We start from the raw sequence: 16,811 nt of genomic DNA, 5'->3' as shown, positions 1-16,811 counted from the left end.
TCGGCGGGGAAGCTGATTTCAATATCATATGCAACCAAAACAAAAAAACCCATTTCGTTATTCATAGCGAATTTATGACAGTTTGTGATGAAAAAAAGATAAATAATCCAGAAATAGAACAAAAAGAATTTTTTCATTAAAAAGCACAACATGTTTTCTTAAACAATAAATTTTCCTGCATACTAACGAAAGTACTTAGCCTGATTAATTATTGTTTTTGTTTTATGAAAAGAATGGAAACAGCTGTGATTGATGGCACAGGACCTAAAGTCCTCGTTTGTATACTGTAGTTCTATTTTAGCACAATAAATTGGCATATAAATAAAGCTGATAGCATGATAAAAGAAAGACAATTTTCAAGGATGAGCTTGGGAAATATTAAATGTGCCATCCAACTTATCACTGAAATTCCGGCTTTGAGTTTCCCTGAGGAAACCCGTATTAATGCAAATGAGAAATGTGGACGTCAACACAATAGCGCTGAAGGTATTTTCCAGAGCGTCTCGAGAATTCCTACCAAAACTGACCGAACTTGTTGCTTGAAGTTGTCCTGACAACTGGAAAAGGACCTCGCAGCATATGAATGCGGATAAAGAAGAAAGGCAACAGGATAACAATGGGCAAATACTTTCGTACTTATCCTTAAGCTGCGTTTTCAGCAGAAGGGGAATGTGTAATATTGTGCGGGCTGAAAGCTGTGCCAATTTTATGCAAAATATTGAAATCTGGCGGTGCCATGGCAATGATGATGTGGCAGCAGGACAGCCCAGTAATGCCCATTGTGGCATACAAAGAGGACTCGAAGGACCCGAAGGACTCGTGGAGAATTCTCTCGTAGGCTCAGTTGGGCGTGCGGCCATTAGCTAAATGAACTCGTTTACCCGGCCGGGCCATAAATAACTGGACGAAATGCAAGAGCAATCCAAGTCAGCTAAGTGGAAAATGCCAAGTGAAAGGCATAGCAGGACTAGACCAGCGTACACTCAGAAAAAAGAAGTGGGATGAAATGCATTTGTGTGTAGTTCCAGATGGATACCACAGATATGGCAATCGAAAAGCAAGCAATTAGATATATCTAGGCACACATTGAACCATTTTCTTGTATACCTTTAAAAATGAATTGGGACTCCTAATTTGTTTCGAGTGCACTGAGCTAGCGGAAAACGCATTAGAGGAAGCGGAAACGAGAATAAGATGCGACAGCGCTGGGCATCATTTCTTGCTTTCATTAAGAGCAGCGTCAGCTGAAAAATATTAAAGCCACTCACGACGACAATGGGTCAAGGTGGTTCGGTCAGCTCCTGCCAGCGGGGAGCAAACAAAGCACAATTGGACGCCGGTGGGCGGCTCCAAAAGGGGGCGTGGCACCTTGATTTCCGCTGAACGTTCCTTCTGGCTAAGCTCCTTCTTCGTCTTCTAGCTCTTCCCCCACTGTGAGCTCCGCCTGCAGCGCCCAGCCAACTGGCAGCTGACTTGTTTACACAACACTTTGCATGTGTGTTTGTGTGTGTGCGGCCATTGCACATGTGTCCATGTCCATGTCCTGCAGGGGGAGTGGCAGGGGCGACGGCGAAAGGATGGCAAAGTCAGCAAGCAAAGCTCTGGCGGCTTAATGGACGAAACGTGCTGTTGAATTAATTTCTGGCTTTATGCTCTCAATTTTTTCCTTCCGTTGTTCATTTAGCCTCCTTCGTTTTTTTGCCAGCGGGCAGAAATTTCTATGTATTGAATTTCAATTTTTAAGTACTTCAAACATAAAGCCCTGCTAAAAACAAAATAAAATACATTTTGAATTAAACAAAAACCATTATAAACTTAAATCCATGAATAACTATGAAAACAATAATTTTTATATTTATATACAATAGAGAGATACATTCAGTTCAAATGGGGCTGTGCATAAAGCCTATGAAATCGCGCAGGCTAATGCGACCATCGCCATCCACATCGACTGCTTGGCAGATATCCTTAATATCGTCATCGGTTACGACTTCGCCCAGGACGACCATGATGGCACGCACATCCTGGACGGTGACGTAGCCGTCGCGATCGCGGTCAATCATGTTGAAGGTCCGGAATAGACTTTGATCACTATCCACATGGGCCATTCGGGGCGCCATCATGCGTATGAATTTTTTCAAGTCCAGCCTCTCCTCGTCTCTCACAGCCACCGAATGGATGAGATCGTACAGCTCCGCCTCAGTGATTTCGTAACCCACTGATATCAGAGCCAGGCGCACCTCGTGGGCTGATAGAGTGCCATTCGAGTCCAGATCATACCTTTCAAAGGCATCCCTCAGTTCGTCGATCTGCTCATTCGTCACCTCATTGCCGGAAAAAGAAGGCATGGCATGGCACTAGCACTAGCCAATAAAACCCTAAGTAGTTCAGGAAAATGGGGTACAAAAAAAAAAGCAGAAATGGGAAAAAACCGATGTGTATGAAAACTGACAATCAACTCAACTCAGCCGAACGCAAACTCTGTTCTCGATGGCTAATAAAACACTTAGGCAAGCAATTGTTGTTGTTGCGGTCACAAACTTTTCCGGAATAATAATGCATCATATACTCGTACAAGGGGCATAAAGGGAAAAAATAAGGAAAGCAGAGATGCTGAAGCATGCAACGTTTGGAGAACCATCCATCAATTTGTCAATTCAGCGCTTGCCTTTGAGTGGCCGTCCATGGGACAGGAATGATGTTAGATGACGATGATGATGATGATGATGGGCAGTAGTTGTGCTGGAGTGCTGGCCATAAAAAATCAAGCAAGCAAATAAATTGAACGAACGCTCTCGTACTAGCTGAAAGGATTTTTTGTAATCCCTGTCCTGTTTCAAGTAATTATATTGAATAAAAGTTATAGAAGCTATAAAGGTTGTGTAATCTCAGATGGACTTTTAAATTTCAAACAAACTGTGGAATACAATGCTAATTTCAGACTGCTGTAATTCTAACAAATAAGAAAACATTTATTTAACCATACCTTGTTTCTTATGCTTCTACCTCCGCCTCCGAATCCCTTCACTCGCAGAGGACGCGAAGCCACTGACTTGTCGGGGATTTCTAGGCTTAGAAATAAGTTTTCCGACAGCCCATTTGATTCATTCAACTTTGAGGCCTGCTCTTGTTGCGTTCATTCCCCCAAAGACTTTGAGCCGGATGATAAGCAAATGAAATGTTGTCGCCGTCCCACATGACGAATGATTAATGACACGAATGATACATTTCTCCCGGGGGCAAAAACCACGCGCCACGGCCAGTCAAAAGTTTAAACCCAACTTTAACCGAGGCAGGCACTTTTTCACTCGGTGTCACGGTGCCTGGCTGCAAATTTCGCTAGTCAGAGCTTAGTGGGGGATACTGTTTGCAAAGTGACTGAGTCCCGAGTCTTCTTCTGCTACATTAGCCCACTTCCTCCGCTCTACAAGCTACAGCCCACTCAGGATTCCACTGATGCTGCAACAACTTGTGCTTGTGTATTTGCTTAAGCCGAGCTCGCTTTCCTGTTTCCTTCCGCTGCTTTTCCACTTTTCCACTTTCCCCCGCTGCCTGGAAAGGGAAGGGGGATGGGGGCGCATTGGCGCAGGGGCGGGGTCTCAGGAAAATTGATTTTGAAATAGTTGGTCTGCCTTTTTAAATTTGATTGACGTTATTACATTACATAACATCGCACACTAAGAGGAAAGGCGAAGCAGCTGGCTTAAGTTATTCATCCATTTAGCCCCACTTAGGTGCGGGGGGTGGTGGGCAGCTGGGGGCAGCTGGGGGCGGCGGGTGATTGTGACGGGCAACAACAAGTGGAAAACTGTCATTATATTTGAGTTATTGATGGTTTTTTTTTTACAAAATCATTTTGCAACAATGTTGCTGCTACCCGACCGCACCGACACACACACACAGCAACACACTTCAGCCACACGCTGACAGGATCTACTCCCCAACACCCGCCACCCCCTTACCCTTCCACACACACACACTGTTACATTCACGCTTAGTTAAACGCATGGCTGTGGCTTGTTAACGCCGACAAGCGCAAAAGTTTGCCGTTCGCCAAATGCTTGCGATAATCGACAAGCTCTCACATACTCAGCCGAATGCACTCAGAAAAAATGCGAGAGAATTCTGATGAATAGCAGCTAATAAGTTGAGAATATATATATATATAAATGCTGTCTCGACTTAAGCTCATTTTCTCGCAGTGCGCAGCACTCACACACTGCCAGGCAACCTGCTCGCATTCAGGACATTCACTGTGCGAGCAAATGTGTATTGAATTTTGCCCTGTTTTGGCAACTGTCCAAACATCATTTCAAAAACTGACATTTAAAATTATGGAAATTCAGCCTCATAACATACATACATATCTGCGCCCATCCCTCAGGTCCCATTATGTAATTGTTATTGTAAATAGTTTTATGCAAATTTTCCCGCTGTCAGCAAAACTGTCAACGGACCTTGATTGATGTATGCGGACAGTTTGCATATGAATCATCGTTCCCAGTCGTGAGTGTGGGCAAGTGTGTTCCTGTGCATTTATTCAATTGAATTTCTTGGCTTACTTAGTTTTCAAACATTTATGCCATTTTCCTCCGCCCGCTGCTCAGTCTTCATTTACAATTAACGTCTGTTTGGCTTGGCTTGGCCCGACCTGGACGGACTTGGCTTTTGGCCCCGCAATTAAAACAATTTACGCGCTCAATTTAAGCCAGCACAAGCAAACACGAATCCTGGCCCAAAGGAGCTGGGCGGAAGCTTCGCCGAGCTGAGCGCCGAGCAGAAGATTTGTAGTGCTTTAGCCACCAAGCGTTTTCGACTTGGTAAATGCATAATGGCCAGAGTGTTGTTGCGCGCTCTTGTTTTTGTTGCTGCTGCCACTGCTGCTCCTGCTGCTGCTGCTGCTGCCCCACAATGGTGGCACTAAAAATAGCAACGAGGCGAAGTGACGAAAAGCAAACGAACTCAGAAACGCGTCAGCCATTCGACATTGGAACGAACACACTGTGGGAATCCAAGGATTTCGAGCTTGATTTAACATTCCCTTTACATCTCGAAAGTTGTGCATTCCGAAAAATATGTATTATCAAAAAAATAATGGCAAATATATGAAAATTTCAACTGAGATATTTAACAAGAAGTACTCTGAGTGTACAATCCTTTTGATATCACCAATTAGGAATAGAAATAGAATCCTAATGATTTTAACACAATTTTTTTTCAGTGCTGCGAATAAAAGATAAAATAGCGCTATCCTTCTCAAAGAAGACATCTCCCGAATAAATCTGTCAAAGGACGTTTACCATACCTTTCCAGGGTATCGTTTTCTTCGATTGCGCCAGATCCTTTTGGCCGTACCTCTTTCCATCTTCTCTGCCTCTTTTTTAAGAGGGGATGTGAGCGAAAAAGTGGGGATGCAGCGACGTCCATTATCCACTTTAAGTTGCCAGCCCTTGCTGTGTGTGTGTGTGTGCGTGTGAGTGTGTGTGTGAGTGAGTGTCCTGGTCTCCCCTCAGCATGGGTATATGTGTTCAGCTTGGTTTGTGTTTGTTGTTCGTTTCGCTGTTTGCTTTTGCTTGCCACAGCAATGTCCTGTGTTTGTGTGAGTTTATGTTTGCTTCTGGTTATGCCCCACAGTTGTAACCCGGTGTGTGTGTGTGTGTGTGTGGGAATATATGTATATATATATATATGCGGATTCCAATCAATATCGTAGACGCAGTCGCCGCTGGTGGCCGCTTTTGCCCATTAAGCTGCATGTACACCAACTTACTGTCGTATTTTTAGAACACGCCAGTTGTTGTTCTTGTTCCTCTCGGTTTTTTCCCCTTTTTTGCTGTTGTATTACGGCATGTAGCTGCTCTTTAAGGGCAAAGTATTCCATTATCCTTGAATGGCGAATTCCCAAGGATTTCAGCATTCGGCTTTCAGCTACCAATGCAGCTGGCATGCGCATTGTTATTGCAAACTGGTGGCGCTGCGAGGTGCTCGCCGCATATATTTTTAGTTACCGCCTGAATAAATCCATCCACAGCACTTCATCCGACCATCAGCCGTGCTCAGCTCGGCTTCAGCTGCTCCTGCCACATGGCGTCCATTGTTTGTTGCCCCAGTCCAGCCAGCAGAGTGGCAGGATCGACGGCGGAGGTAAATGCATAATTAAGGTGCAAAAATCAGAGGCCGAATGCATTTGCTTGAAATTGAATCTGCACTATTCAATGGTAAGCCGTATATATCCCGCTGTTGGTTGTAGCATTTCCGCAGGGGAGGAGCGACTTCGAAAACATTTAGAGCAACACAAATGAAACAAGCAAAAAAGATGTCGGATTAAATCGATGTTTGCATAGCTTTCTATTTGATGACTTAACATATTTTCAAGTGTTTGAGTACTTGAGGAAGGAAGAGCAGCAAGCGGAAAGAATCGTAGATGTAGACAAGTTTTAAAAAGTTAAATTAAAATACTTCTAATTAGAAAAGTATGCAAGGAATTGCTTGTTCAGGATGTGAATAGATTTGTGCATACAGCATTGTACATTAGAAACACCATTTTTGGCTAATTCAAATTAATAGGTGTTCGTAAGCCATTATCCTGCGCACATGCCCACACTTCCGTGGCAAATCCATGATATTTGTTTTTCCGTATTTGAAAGAAATCCAGTTGAGATGGCAGGTGGCGAAAGCGCAGACCATTACTTCTCCTTCACTTTGAATTGCGCCAAGGACTCTCTGCACTCGGGTGATAATCGCAGACAATTCCTTCGATTCCTGTGCGCATTTAGTAAATGCCAGACCGTTCTCCCTGCACCATTGCACCCATTGCCCCCTTCCTGCAGCTCAACTCCCATCAGCGACCATTGTTCTGCCTCCAAAGGAGGAGCTCCTGGGCCCCGAGCACAACTTCCGTCTTTGGCATAACACATCAGCTTGACTCTTAAGTGGTTTCTAGTTAGTTTGCAATTTTCACTTGGCTAGAACGCCCCACAATCCAGCGTTTTTATTTTCCTCTTTATTTTTCTTCATCTTTTCGCATGCATGTATTTGTCTGTGTGTGTGTGTGTGGCGGTTTATGAAAAGACTGGCACAGGAAGAGCAAGTTTTTGTCACGCATATTTACTGTTTGCATGTGATCCCCCCTTTTGTTCGCTCGGAAACTTGCTGCTGCAGTTGGGGGCGAGACAATGGCCTGAACTTTGCACCCAGATTTCTTTCGCACACATCCGCACGACACACACACACACACGGGCACACGTGTCAGCCACTGAAGTACACCCATCACCGCCTCCTTTTCACCAATATGAAGCGACTTTTTTGCCTGCAGTTGATCCTTCGGCGGCGATTGTCCTCGCCTGTCAGTCGAGAGACAAAAGTCGAGTCAAAACAGTAAATGTAATTATTGGGAAAGGCACCGCTTAGTTTGAGGTGACACCGCCATCTGGTGGGAAAAAAGAAAAGCAGGCGCAGTGGCAGCGCCGCCTAAAAATTGCAACAGAAGCAGATCAAAGGTCGCCGGGGGCAACTGTAGGCGAAGCAGAGCATAAAATGAAAAATAAATAAGAAATAAGCTGAATGTGAAGCCAAATGCACTTTCTTCTCTTTTTGGACAAACGCTGCCAAGTGACTTGGGGGCAAAAAATGGCAAATTAAATTTTGCTCGCAAAATGCAACGAAATGGAAGAGGATTGCGGAGGAGAGTGGAGTGGTGGGAAGGGGCCAGGAAACAGGACGAAACGTAGCCAAACGAAACAGGACGGAAGATACAGGATAAGCTCGGTTCAGCCGCAGAGCAAGCAAAGGAATTAAAGCTCGAGTAATTTCTAAAAACACCAAAAACCATCAGGAGACAGGGAAACGACGGCAGGACGAGAGTCTATCGAAAGCAACCGCAATTACTGAGCCAACCGCACAGTACTGCAAAATACCCGCCCGAAAGCTGAAGGACTCACTGTTCTATTTGTTTATTTTTGCCGGCTGCCATGGAATATGCAATTAATATTTAGATTGATTTTCAATTGTAACAAAACCCCGCAAAGATCGTGCCAACAACGCAGCACGAAAGGCGGGAAAACTGGGTGTTGGACAAGTGTGTGTGTGGAAAATTGAATGGGATGGTGGGTTGGCTGGGTGGGTGTCGAATGCATTCAAGCAGCGCCACAATAAAAATCGTTGTAATTTTTCATGGCTCTCGTATCACTGAAATGTTGGATATGTTGAATAGAAAATGGAGGCTGCAGGATCGAAGGGAAATGGGAAAAGGTGGAGGAGACATTTCCATCGCTATCCATATCCGATATGTGTAATGGCTGCCAAGAGGCAGACACTGCCGTTGGCAAATCTTTCACTTCGCCGACAAAGTCTGGCCAACAAATGCCATTCGAAAGTAGGACACGAGCACGAGTATCCAAGCGGAAAACTTAATCAGAAGCACGAATAAAGAGCCTAATTCGGGATTATTTGCGTTTTAAATTAAATTTGATTGCAGATTACTTTGGCTTTCGGGTAAAACAAATTTTTGTTTAAATTGAAACTGCAAGTAACATCGTTTGGATTCAACGTTAAACTCAATGCAGATTAAATCGATTTGCAGCCAATTCTATTCGATTTGTCAAGTTTGCTAGTGAAGTGACACAAAAAACACAAATTCAATTCATTCATGTTCCCTACATAACTGGGATTGTTTAATTTATTTAGAATCGGATAGAAGTGACACAAACTATTTTGACGGACTTTAATACAGTTATTCATTTATATTTAAAAACTGCAATTTCCATTAGGCCCCATACCATGGATGACCGAACTCCAATCTTATTAGTCGAGCGAGCTGAAATTTGAGTTCGACAACAAAAGACATTTGACAATTGAGGGATGACAAATGACCAACGGGGAAAACTTGAGCTTCCAGCTGACGATTGACGATTGATTGCATTATAGATGATGTCGTCTGGTCGCTGGCCACGCCCCCTGGACTTTTAGCCCGGTAACTGGGTATTTATTTGTATTCAATCTGTTTGCCTGTTTGTCAGTTGGTTTTCAAATGTTTGCACGAGCAAACACAAAAGACGCAGCACTCAGTTGAGTCCCACCTGCCGCCCCTTCCATTTGGCCCGCCCACTCGCCAATTTCATTCCCCTTTGGCAAGCGCCGACAAATTGTGTCAATATTTGTTACCACTGACGAGCCAAGAGATTTAATTTCCTCTTATCGACTGGGGATGACTCGCCGTGGAGTGGTGCTGTGGGAAACTAAAAACAAAAGCCAGTTGTCATCAATATTGCTCAAACAGTGTCCTGTTCCTGTGTCCATTGTCCCGTGTCCCATGTCCCATGTCCCATGTCCCATGTCCCTGTCCCTGCCAATGCCAGCAGAGTGGTCACATGGAATGTCCCCTGTCCAATATCCCCTCAGATATAGCCAATCGAGCGAACATCCCTCATTGTTGAGCTGCAACTGCACCATCGACCCAACAGGCCACCAACATAGCTATTACTATCCACTGGTTAGTTCCTTTGTGCGTGCTCCTCGACCAGAACGGATTGTTAATTGCCGGCTAAACACAAAATGGGTTCACTTGGAAGACAGTTCCTAAGATGCAGTAATCAATATCAAGCATACGCCAGGTGGGCCAGAAGAGCTTAAGCCAGCTGGACAGCCAAAAGCCTTATATTACAAATTTATGCAGACCGGCTTGATTGAACGATTAGAGAGTAAAGCCCGTGTACCATGGTACGAATATTATTAGTCTGTGGTGAAGATGAAATATTAAGTTAGAAAGTCCTGTGGAGTTAGATAGATGGAATTTGAACAGAAATTTTATATAATTTTCTAAAAATAAAGCTGAAATGATTGCTGTCTCTTGACAAGGTGGGTCATATTAAGCTACAAGTGAGGTATCCTGTTTACCTGTACAATACTCACAACATTTGCTGACCATCGGCGATTCTAAATACCATTGTACAACACCCTAATTTCCAGGAACTTTGTATGCCTGTCGCGTATCAATTTCCAGGAAATCCTCAGCAAATACAAATAAAACATTTTCCTTTTCTTGTTTCTCCCATTCCATTGGTGCTCGCTCCTTCGTATTTTGGGCCTGGTTTTCTGTATCTCAGCCAAGCTGGATGGCGTGAAGACGTACATGCGGATGCGACGTGTGCCGAATCATCTGCAGGTGAAGGTCATCAAATGGTTCGATTACCTGTGGCTTACGCAAAAATGCTCGGACGAGGAGCGCGCCGTGTCCTGTCTTCCTGATAAATTAAAGGTAAGTACACGGGGGCGTCTTAGGCCCCGGAACACGATTTGTCCATTACTAAAGGCGAAATCTCTCCTTCGTTCCCCCGGCTATTTCAGGCTGAAATAGCAATTAACGTCCATTTAGATACGCTCAAGCGGGTGGAGATTTTCCAAAACACAGAGGCCGGTTTCCTATGCGAACTGGTGCTGCGCCTGAGGCCCGTGCTCTTCTCGCCCGGCGACTACATCTGCAGAAAGGGTGAGTCCCATGGTCCTGGCCAATCCCTTTGATATCGCCACACGCTCAATGCTTTTTGTTTCCATCCGATTCTGATACTGATTTTGATACCGATTCCGATTCCTATTCCTATTCCGATTCAGGCGAGGTGGGCAAGGAGATGTACATTGTGAACCGAGGACGATTGCAGGTGGTGGCCGACAATGGAAAGACGGTGATGGCCTCCCTGAAGGCTGGTTCCTATTTTGGCGAGATTAGTATACTCAATATGGGCACCGCAGGTAAAGAACTTGGTAAATATCCCGTTTTAGTGCGACAGGCGGAACAATAACGATAACGTAACTACTACAACAACCTTCCCAACCCAAACGCCCAGAAAAATAAATGAAATAAAATAAAAACCGAAAAAGAACCCATTAATCAACAGACACACTCACACACCATAAAAAGCATACTACGTAACCGTGTCTATGTGTGGAATGTAATTGTCTATAATTGTGCAACCAAGTGTTAACCGGATTCCCCCGATCCCAGCGAGCAAAACGTATAGTTTAGAGATTGGTCCCGCCCCCCGAATCCCCCAGCACATACATATGTAACCAACTAGTCGAGCACAAGAATCAAATTCAATAGAATTTACGTTTCATATCATAAATACTCGTACCATATGGGGAGCACCATTTTGTTCATTTTCCCATCATTTTTTGCCAGTTTATATTGTTTTTTTTTGTTTGTTTATTTGGCCAGCCCTTAGAGTATGCAACGTATTTTTATTGCTCACCTCTCGACAGGGCTGAAAAATTAATGAATGTCAAATGCAATTATTGCACCTGCATGCACTCACACGGGTCTCTCGATTTCATTGTTCTCGACATTTTTATTCTGGGCAAATGAAAGCGAATGCAATAATTGTGGTCGCGCCTCGGAAAAAACACACAATTTACTGAACTTTGCGCTGCTTTTAAAGCGTGTAATAGTTGGCCAGCCAAGTGTGAAGTCGATTCATGGGGAAAATGGAGCAGCTAGCAGCCAGCAGCCAGCAGCTCTGTTCATTATAATTAACAGGATTGTGTTCCATCCAAATGCATGTGCGATATCTATTCGTTGCATACTCGAAGGCGCATCATCGGAGCCATGTGCCACCTAATTGAGTTTGCGAAAGAGCAAGAGTGGCGAGAGCAACTCAATTTGCAGACAAAAGTTAAGGAGGTGGCCCCAAAGTTTTGCACCACCCCACGACCCACGACCCACCATCCCCCGTTTGGCACCTCCTTTTCCCCAAGCAATTAGAGACGGTAAAATCGAATTGTTTAAAGTTCCTTGTGTTTCTGCATGATTTAAGCATTATTCCGGTTTGGTTCCATTCGTGGGCGCTCAACGGTGAGAATTGCCTACAGGATCTTAGCACCGAAAAGCCATTCCTTACGCTAGTTAGTCGCTCCATCTTTGTCTTTGTCTCTATTTTAATCTCTCTCTGTCTCTCTCTATCTCTATATATTTGTCTCCTAACTCGGTGTTGTTGTTGTATTGCTTTGCCTGGACGTAATTTAAACGTTTCCCTACACGTAATTGCATTGCGAGTTGTGTGTAATTTCAATTAAGTATACGACCCGTGTACACAAGCCACTCTCACAAACGATTCTTCTTGTCGCCACAAGTGCACATACCAAATTTTGGATAAGCGAGTATTAAGATTTTAATCAAAATCCGTCTTCCGTTAATCCTATTCAATATTTACCTCCTTTTTTTTCGAACATCCATATTGTGTGGCATGCAATTTTAATGTCATTGTGCGCCCAAGCCAACAAGAAGAATCGACAGACACAATGACTCGAGCACACACAAATACACACGCAGAGCATCTCCGGGAAATGCTTTTTTGCAAGACCATTAAACTTTTCTCTTTGCGTTGGCAAACATTTGCTTTGCCAACTTTCCCGATGCGAAACAAAAACAGGCAACCGACGTACAGCCAGCGTTCGCTCAGTGGGATACAGCGACCTCTTCGTCCTGAGCAAGAAGGACATGTGGGACGTGCTGAAGGAGTATCCGGCGGCGCGTGTTCGTCTGGAGTCGATAGCCGTCAAGCGATTGGAGAAGTACAAGAAGGCCCCGCTGGAGAAAGGTAAGGCACTTGTCTTATTTGCTGCCACCCCACTCCGCTATCCGGTTCGCCAGAACCACAGCACAGCTCAGCCCAGCCCAGCCCATCCTCCCAATTCAACCACCACATCCAGCCACACAACATCCAGCAAAGCCACCAGAATCCCCGCCCAAACAAATACCACTCGAAATTCAAAGATACCCATACGAATACGAATACGATTGCCCCAGAATAACACGATTCGATTGTTTTCGCCTTCCGTTCCGTCTTTCCTTCCTTTTCGTTATCGATTTCATTTGCGTCCGTTTCCGTTTGTGAACGATTTTGATTTAAAACACAGTCAAATACTTTAATGTAGTTGCCATGGGCCGCTGCCAATCGACACCGGGCTTAGTCGAGAGCTGTGGCCGCACGTCTCTGGAGGAGATGTGGCTGCCACCGGCGACGGCTGTCGCATCCTCGCTGATGCACCACCACCAGGCGCTCCAGCAGCAGCATCAGGCATCCCAGCAGCAGCCGCATCGACAGGAGTCCACACAAACCTCCTCCCAAACACATGGGTACAGGTGAGCTTAATGTCCTATTGTGAAAGCGGCCAAAAAAAAGATGACTTTTGCAATTGTTTTGACCGCATATCAATCATCTCTAAGCTATCCAACCTAACACCAAAATTTTTGTAGTCCCCGCAGCTATGCCGATCGTTTGGCCCGTGCCACGGACTCCCCCAGGTCGGTTAGCCCCAGTGCCCATGGATCCGAGGAACGACCACGTAGTCGAACGACTTCGCATCACTCAATAAGGCCACAATCCCAACCCAGCCACACAGGTAAGCACACAGAAATATGGAATCCCATGGCAGGATACTGTATGTCCCACGTAATCCCTCCTTTTAGGTCACATTTGCGACTCCAGTTCGCAGCTGGAGTGTTATGGAGCTGGTGTGGGCGGAGCTGGTGGTGGAACCACGCCCCTCTTGGGCTCCCACGAAGTTCTCGAGGACGAGATCAAGCGGCTGAGGGAACGCCTGCACACGGTGGAATCGGAGAACCAGGCCCTGAACACAAAACTCTCGCAGCAGCAGTGGGATCTGGAGAATCGACTGGCCGAGATCGAGATGCAAATCTGCGGAGTGTCGTCGACGTCCAGCGTGGATCCAGAGAATGAGACGGAGGAGCTGGAACGGAACAGAGAGAGTATCATATAACACGGGAGCGTGCTGCCCCATCAGGCGATCGGTATGGTGTACATATCATGTTCCTCATGACTCCACGATCATCATTGATCATCCAACTGACAACTGACTGCATCCGGCGATCGGGCGATTTGGATCATTACACCGCATCATATCGCATCTAACTCTCGCTTCCCAAACCTCCCACTCTCTATCTGTCTCGTATTTGTGTTTCTCCCTCTCTCTCACCCACTAACTGTGCTTTGTATTTGTGTGTATGTGTGTGATGCATGCATTCCAAATTGCCTTACTAACGAAAAACCAAAAAACATAAACATAACCAGGAGCAGCAGCAGCTATACAGCAGCAGGAGGATCGCAGGGATCGGGAGAGGAAGGCTCAAAGGCGACCAATCGAGAGCGAGACGGGAACTCAGTCCTGTGCCAAGTACTTCTCGCTTTAGAGATCCACACAGAGAGAGAGATAGAGAGGGGAGGACAGGGCGCCAGATAATCCTAATCCCCAAGATGTGCAATTAATGTCTCTTATGATCATACACGCTACACCAAGAGTAAAATGAAGCCGAAAATGGCACTGCCAAAGAAAATTGTCTGTACATAGGTATGAAGGAAATTCAGATCAAAATATAAGCAAAACGATCGTAATTGGTTAAGCTATGCACGACGGATCGGATCGGAAAGCTTTAATAGATTATCCGAGAGAACTTTTTCCAGAACCCCTACAACTTGTTACCCAACACTTACACCTTTTCCATACTAAGCTCAGAAATAGATTGAGATTTACATAGATATATCATTAGGCCTAGACGCTCTTCGCTCCTTTTACTGGTTACTAAGCCAAATCGAAACGGGTACTCGAATTCCCATTGTAAATAAATTCGCTCTAGGAAATCAATTAGCATTATGGTCAATGACATAAGTATGGAATCATCTGAATAAATAACTAAAGATTACTTTAACTCATGAGTGTAACAAATGAATCGTATATCTATTGTAATATTTGCTAACTGTAATTTGAAAAATTAAATTTACTAGATGTGTATATGGGAAACGATTTACTTTACAACTGAAAATAATGCATAAACAATTTATGGACAACTAAGTGAATATTTGCAAAATATTTATACTATTGGAAAAGAACTGCCAGAGCATACACCACACACTCGAAAAACTATATTAATATAATAATAATAATAATAAACAAAAAACTTAAAAGAAAGCGCTATAGACATTTAACTATTGATAAAACCAATATTAATGGGTAAATATGTCAAAAAGAAAACACTTTTAATGCAATATTAAATTGTACTACTGTCGTATATAGTATCTACATTATACATGATCTAAATTATACTTGATATGGTAACAATTTAAAGGTCTAAATGTATTTAACTTTAGTTAGTTGCCCCAAGAGCCAAACCAATGCTGAAGATTGTAGTTGAGAAAAAACCAAGATTAATTTAGGCAAGAAGGTTCTGTAGCAGAACGCAGAACGCAGAACGCAGTTCGAGAATCCCCATAATATGGGGGCTGCGATAATGAAGAATAATTAATTTAGCTGTAACTCTAGTTATACCTAGTTATACCATTAGATGTGTACCAGAGAAGACCAAAAAAAGATCGAGTCTCGATCGAATATGAAAATTGTTCAGTGTCACCTCCCGGAATATTGAAAAAGGCAAACTGAGTTGATAAGGAAACCTAATAATTATATAGCTAACTCGATTAAGAACCATACATTTACAGAATGAGCCGGCGTTTGAGCCAGGATACGTTTGAGTATCTGCCGAGAAAACGGAAACTGGAACGAATCTCATTTCATGCCAACAATGATAGGCCAAAAACTGAAGCTCAAATTTTGTTACGGTTTTTCTTAGATTTTTGTCAAAGAGCTAAACTTATTTTCTATTTTCTAGAGAACAAATAGATGAAGAATTCTTTTTCATATTTTTCAACCTAATTACTTTTCGGAATATCATATAATGGATTAAAAATTAATTAATAATTACAATAAACATTAAATGGGGTTTCATCTAAGACAAAGCTTATAACAAACTAAGAAAAGTGTTAAACGAAAGCTAACGAAAACTTGTAAAAGTCAGTCGTAGTTTTCGATTCCTTAGTTAGCCAATTATTGCCAAAGTTAAAGTTGAATAATATAACTTAATTACATTACATTTTTATGGCTTTTAGCACGCTTATCACGGGGCAAAGGCTCCGGCCCTTGTTAGAATTATCCCTTCTGATTTCTTCAATGTTTTTTCGTTAGAGCGCGTATAGACATATATCTATTTGTTATTGAACGTAAAATACAAGGAACTACATCGATTCGGTTGTGTTGTTGTCGCCAGGTGCAGGGGGTGAATTGGGAAGCTGGCGAGCTTAAATGGCTTAAATAATAATTTATTAAATTATTTGGTGCATGAGATCTATGAAACAAAGAAAAGAAAGCAAAAGAAGAGCATTCATAGCTTTATTTTTACTATATTTAATTAATTAATTTATAAGAACTAAACGTAAATTAATTCAGCATTGACTTCATAGCAAACACAGAGGAACAACATAGTTCTCAGATCATCGGGCAAGAAAAGGCATTTTTTAATCGGTCACTAAATCAGATAAATCAGATCAGATCAAACAAGGCCCCGATTTGCAGCAGGTAAATCGAGCTTATCGTGCGATAGTTTCAAAGCCGTTTACGTTGCTAAACCACTCTGGAAAATCTGAAAAGGGTAAAGCAAACACAAAAGCAAACCAAACAAAACAAAACCAAATTGAATTATAAAGTAAAGCGACAACAAAACCAGAAAGAAAAACTGAAATACAAATAAAATCAAAAACAAAACAAAAAAATTCTTAATACATGAAAATCGTGCGTTTCGTTTGCTTCGGGGGGTTAATACCATCATATACCAATATCCATCGACTCATCCATCCACTTAGCCAACAATCGGTGGGTCGATCGATCGAATGCAACTGCATGTCGTAATCAATGGGATCTGAGGAAAAGCCGCAAAATTGTTCAATTACAGAGGCCGAAACCACACGCTC

The 16,811-nt window shown here is 43.4% G+C and overlaps 2 protein-coding genes across 3 annotated transcripts in view; one reads left to right on the top strand and one right to left on the bottom strand.

Moving 5' to 3' along the window:
- The window catches only part of LOC117136869, a 59,242-nt gene extending 42,686 nt beyond the window's left edge, over positions 1-16,556 (top strand). The window contains exons 6-13 of one of the 2 annotated variants that reach the window (XM_033297970.1): positions 10,104-10,255; positions 10,345-10,486; positions 10,609-10,746; positions 12,423-12,590; positions 12,910-13,135; positions 13,250-13,395; positions 13,463-13,804; positions 14,085-16,556. In XM_033297970.1, the coding sequence (XP_033153861.1) occupies positions 10,104-10,255; positions 10,345-10,486; positions 10,609-10,746; positions 12,423-12,590; positions 12,910-13,135; positions 13,250-13,395; positions 13,463-13,773 (1,283 nt within the window). In that variant the 3' untranslated portion in view covers positions 13,774-13,804; positions 14,085-16,556. Of the gene's footprint in view, positions 1-10,103; positions 10,256-10,344; positions 10,487-10,608; positions 10,759-12,422; positions 12,591-12,909; positions 13,136-13,249; positions 13,396-13,462 lie in introns of both variants that reach the window. The other variant, XM_033297971.1, reaches the window with a different exon arrangement.
- LOC117136871 (calmodulin) lies at positions 1,871-2,474 on the bottom strand. Its single transcript, XM_033297973.1, has one exon. It carries the CDS (start codon positions 2,346-2,348, stop codon positions 1,884-1,886), a length of 465 nt encoding a protein of 154 aa, XP_033153864.1. The 5' UTR covers positions 2,349-2,474; the 3' UTR covers positions 1,871-1,883.
- Positions 16,557-16,811: the final 255 nt, after the last annotated feature.

This window comes from Drosophila mauritiana, chromosome 2R (genome assembly GCF_004382145.1).
Source record: "Drosophila mauritiana strain mau12 chromosome 2R, ASM438214v1, whole genome shotgun sequence".
NCBI classification, from domain to species: domain Eukaryota; kingdom Metazoa; phylum Arthropoda; class Insecta; order Diptera; family Drosophilidae; genus Drosophila; species Drosophila mauritiana.
Note: the sequence above shows the minus strand (reverse complement) of the source record. Positions and strands in the feature narration are given on the sequence as shown.

Coding starts and splice junctions, on each gene's coding strand:
- LOC117136871 (XM_033297973.1), bottom strand. CDS start 2,348: ATGCCTTCTTTTTCCGGCAATGAGGTGACGAATGAGCAGATCGACGAA.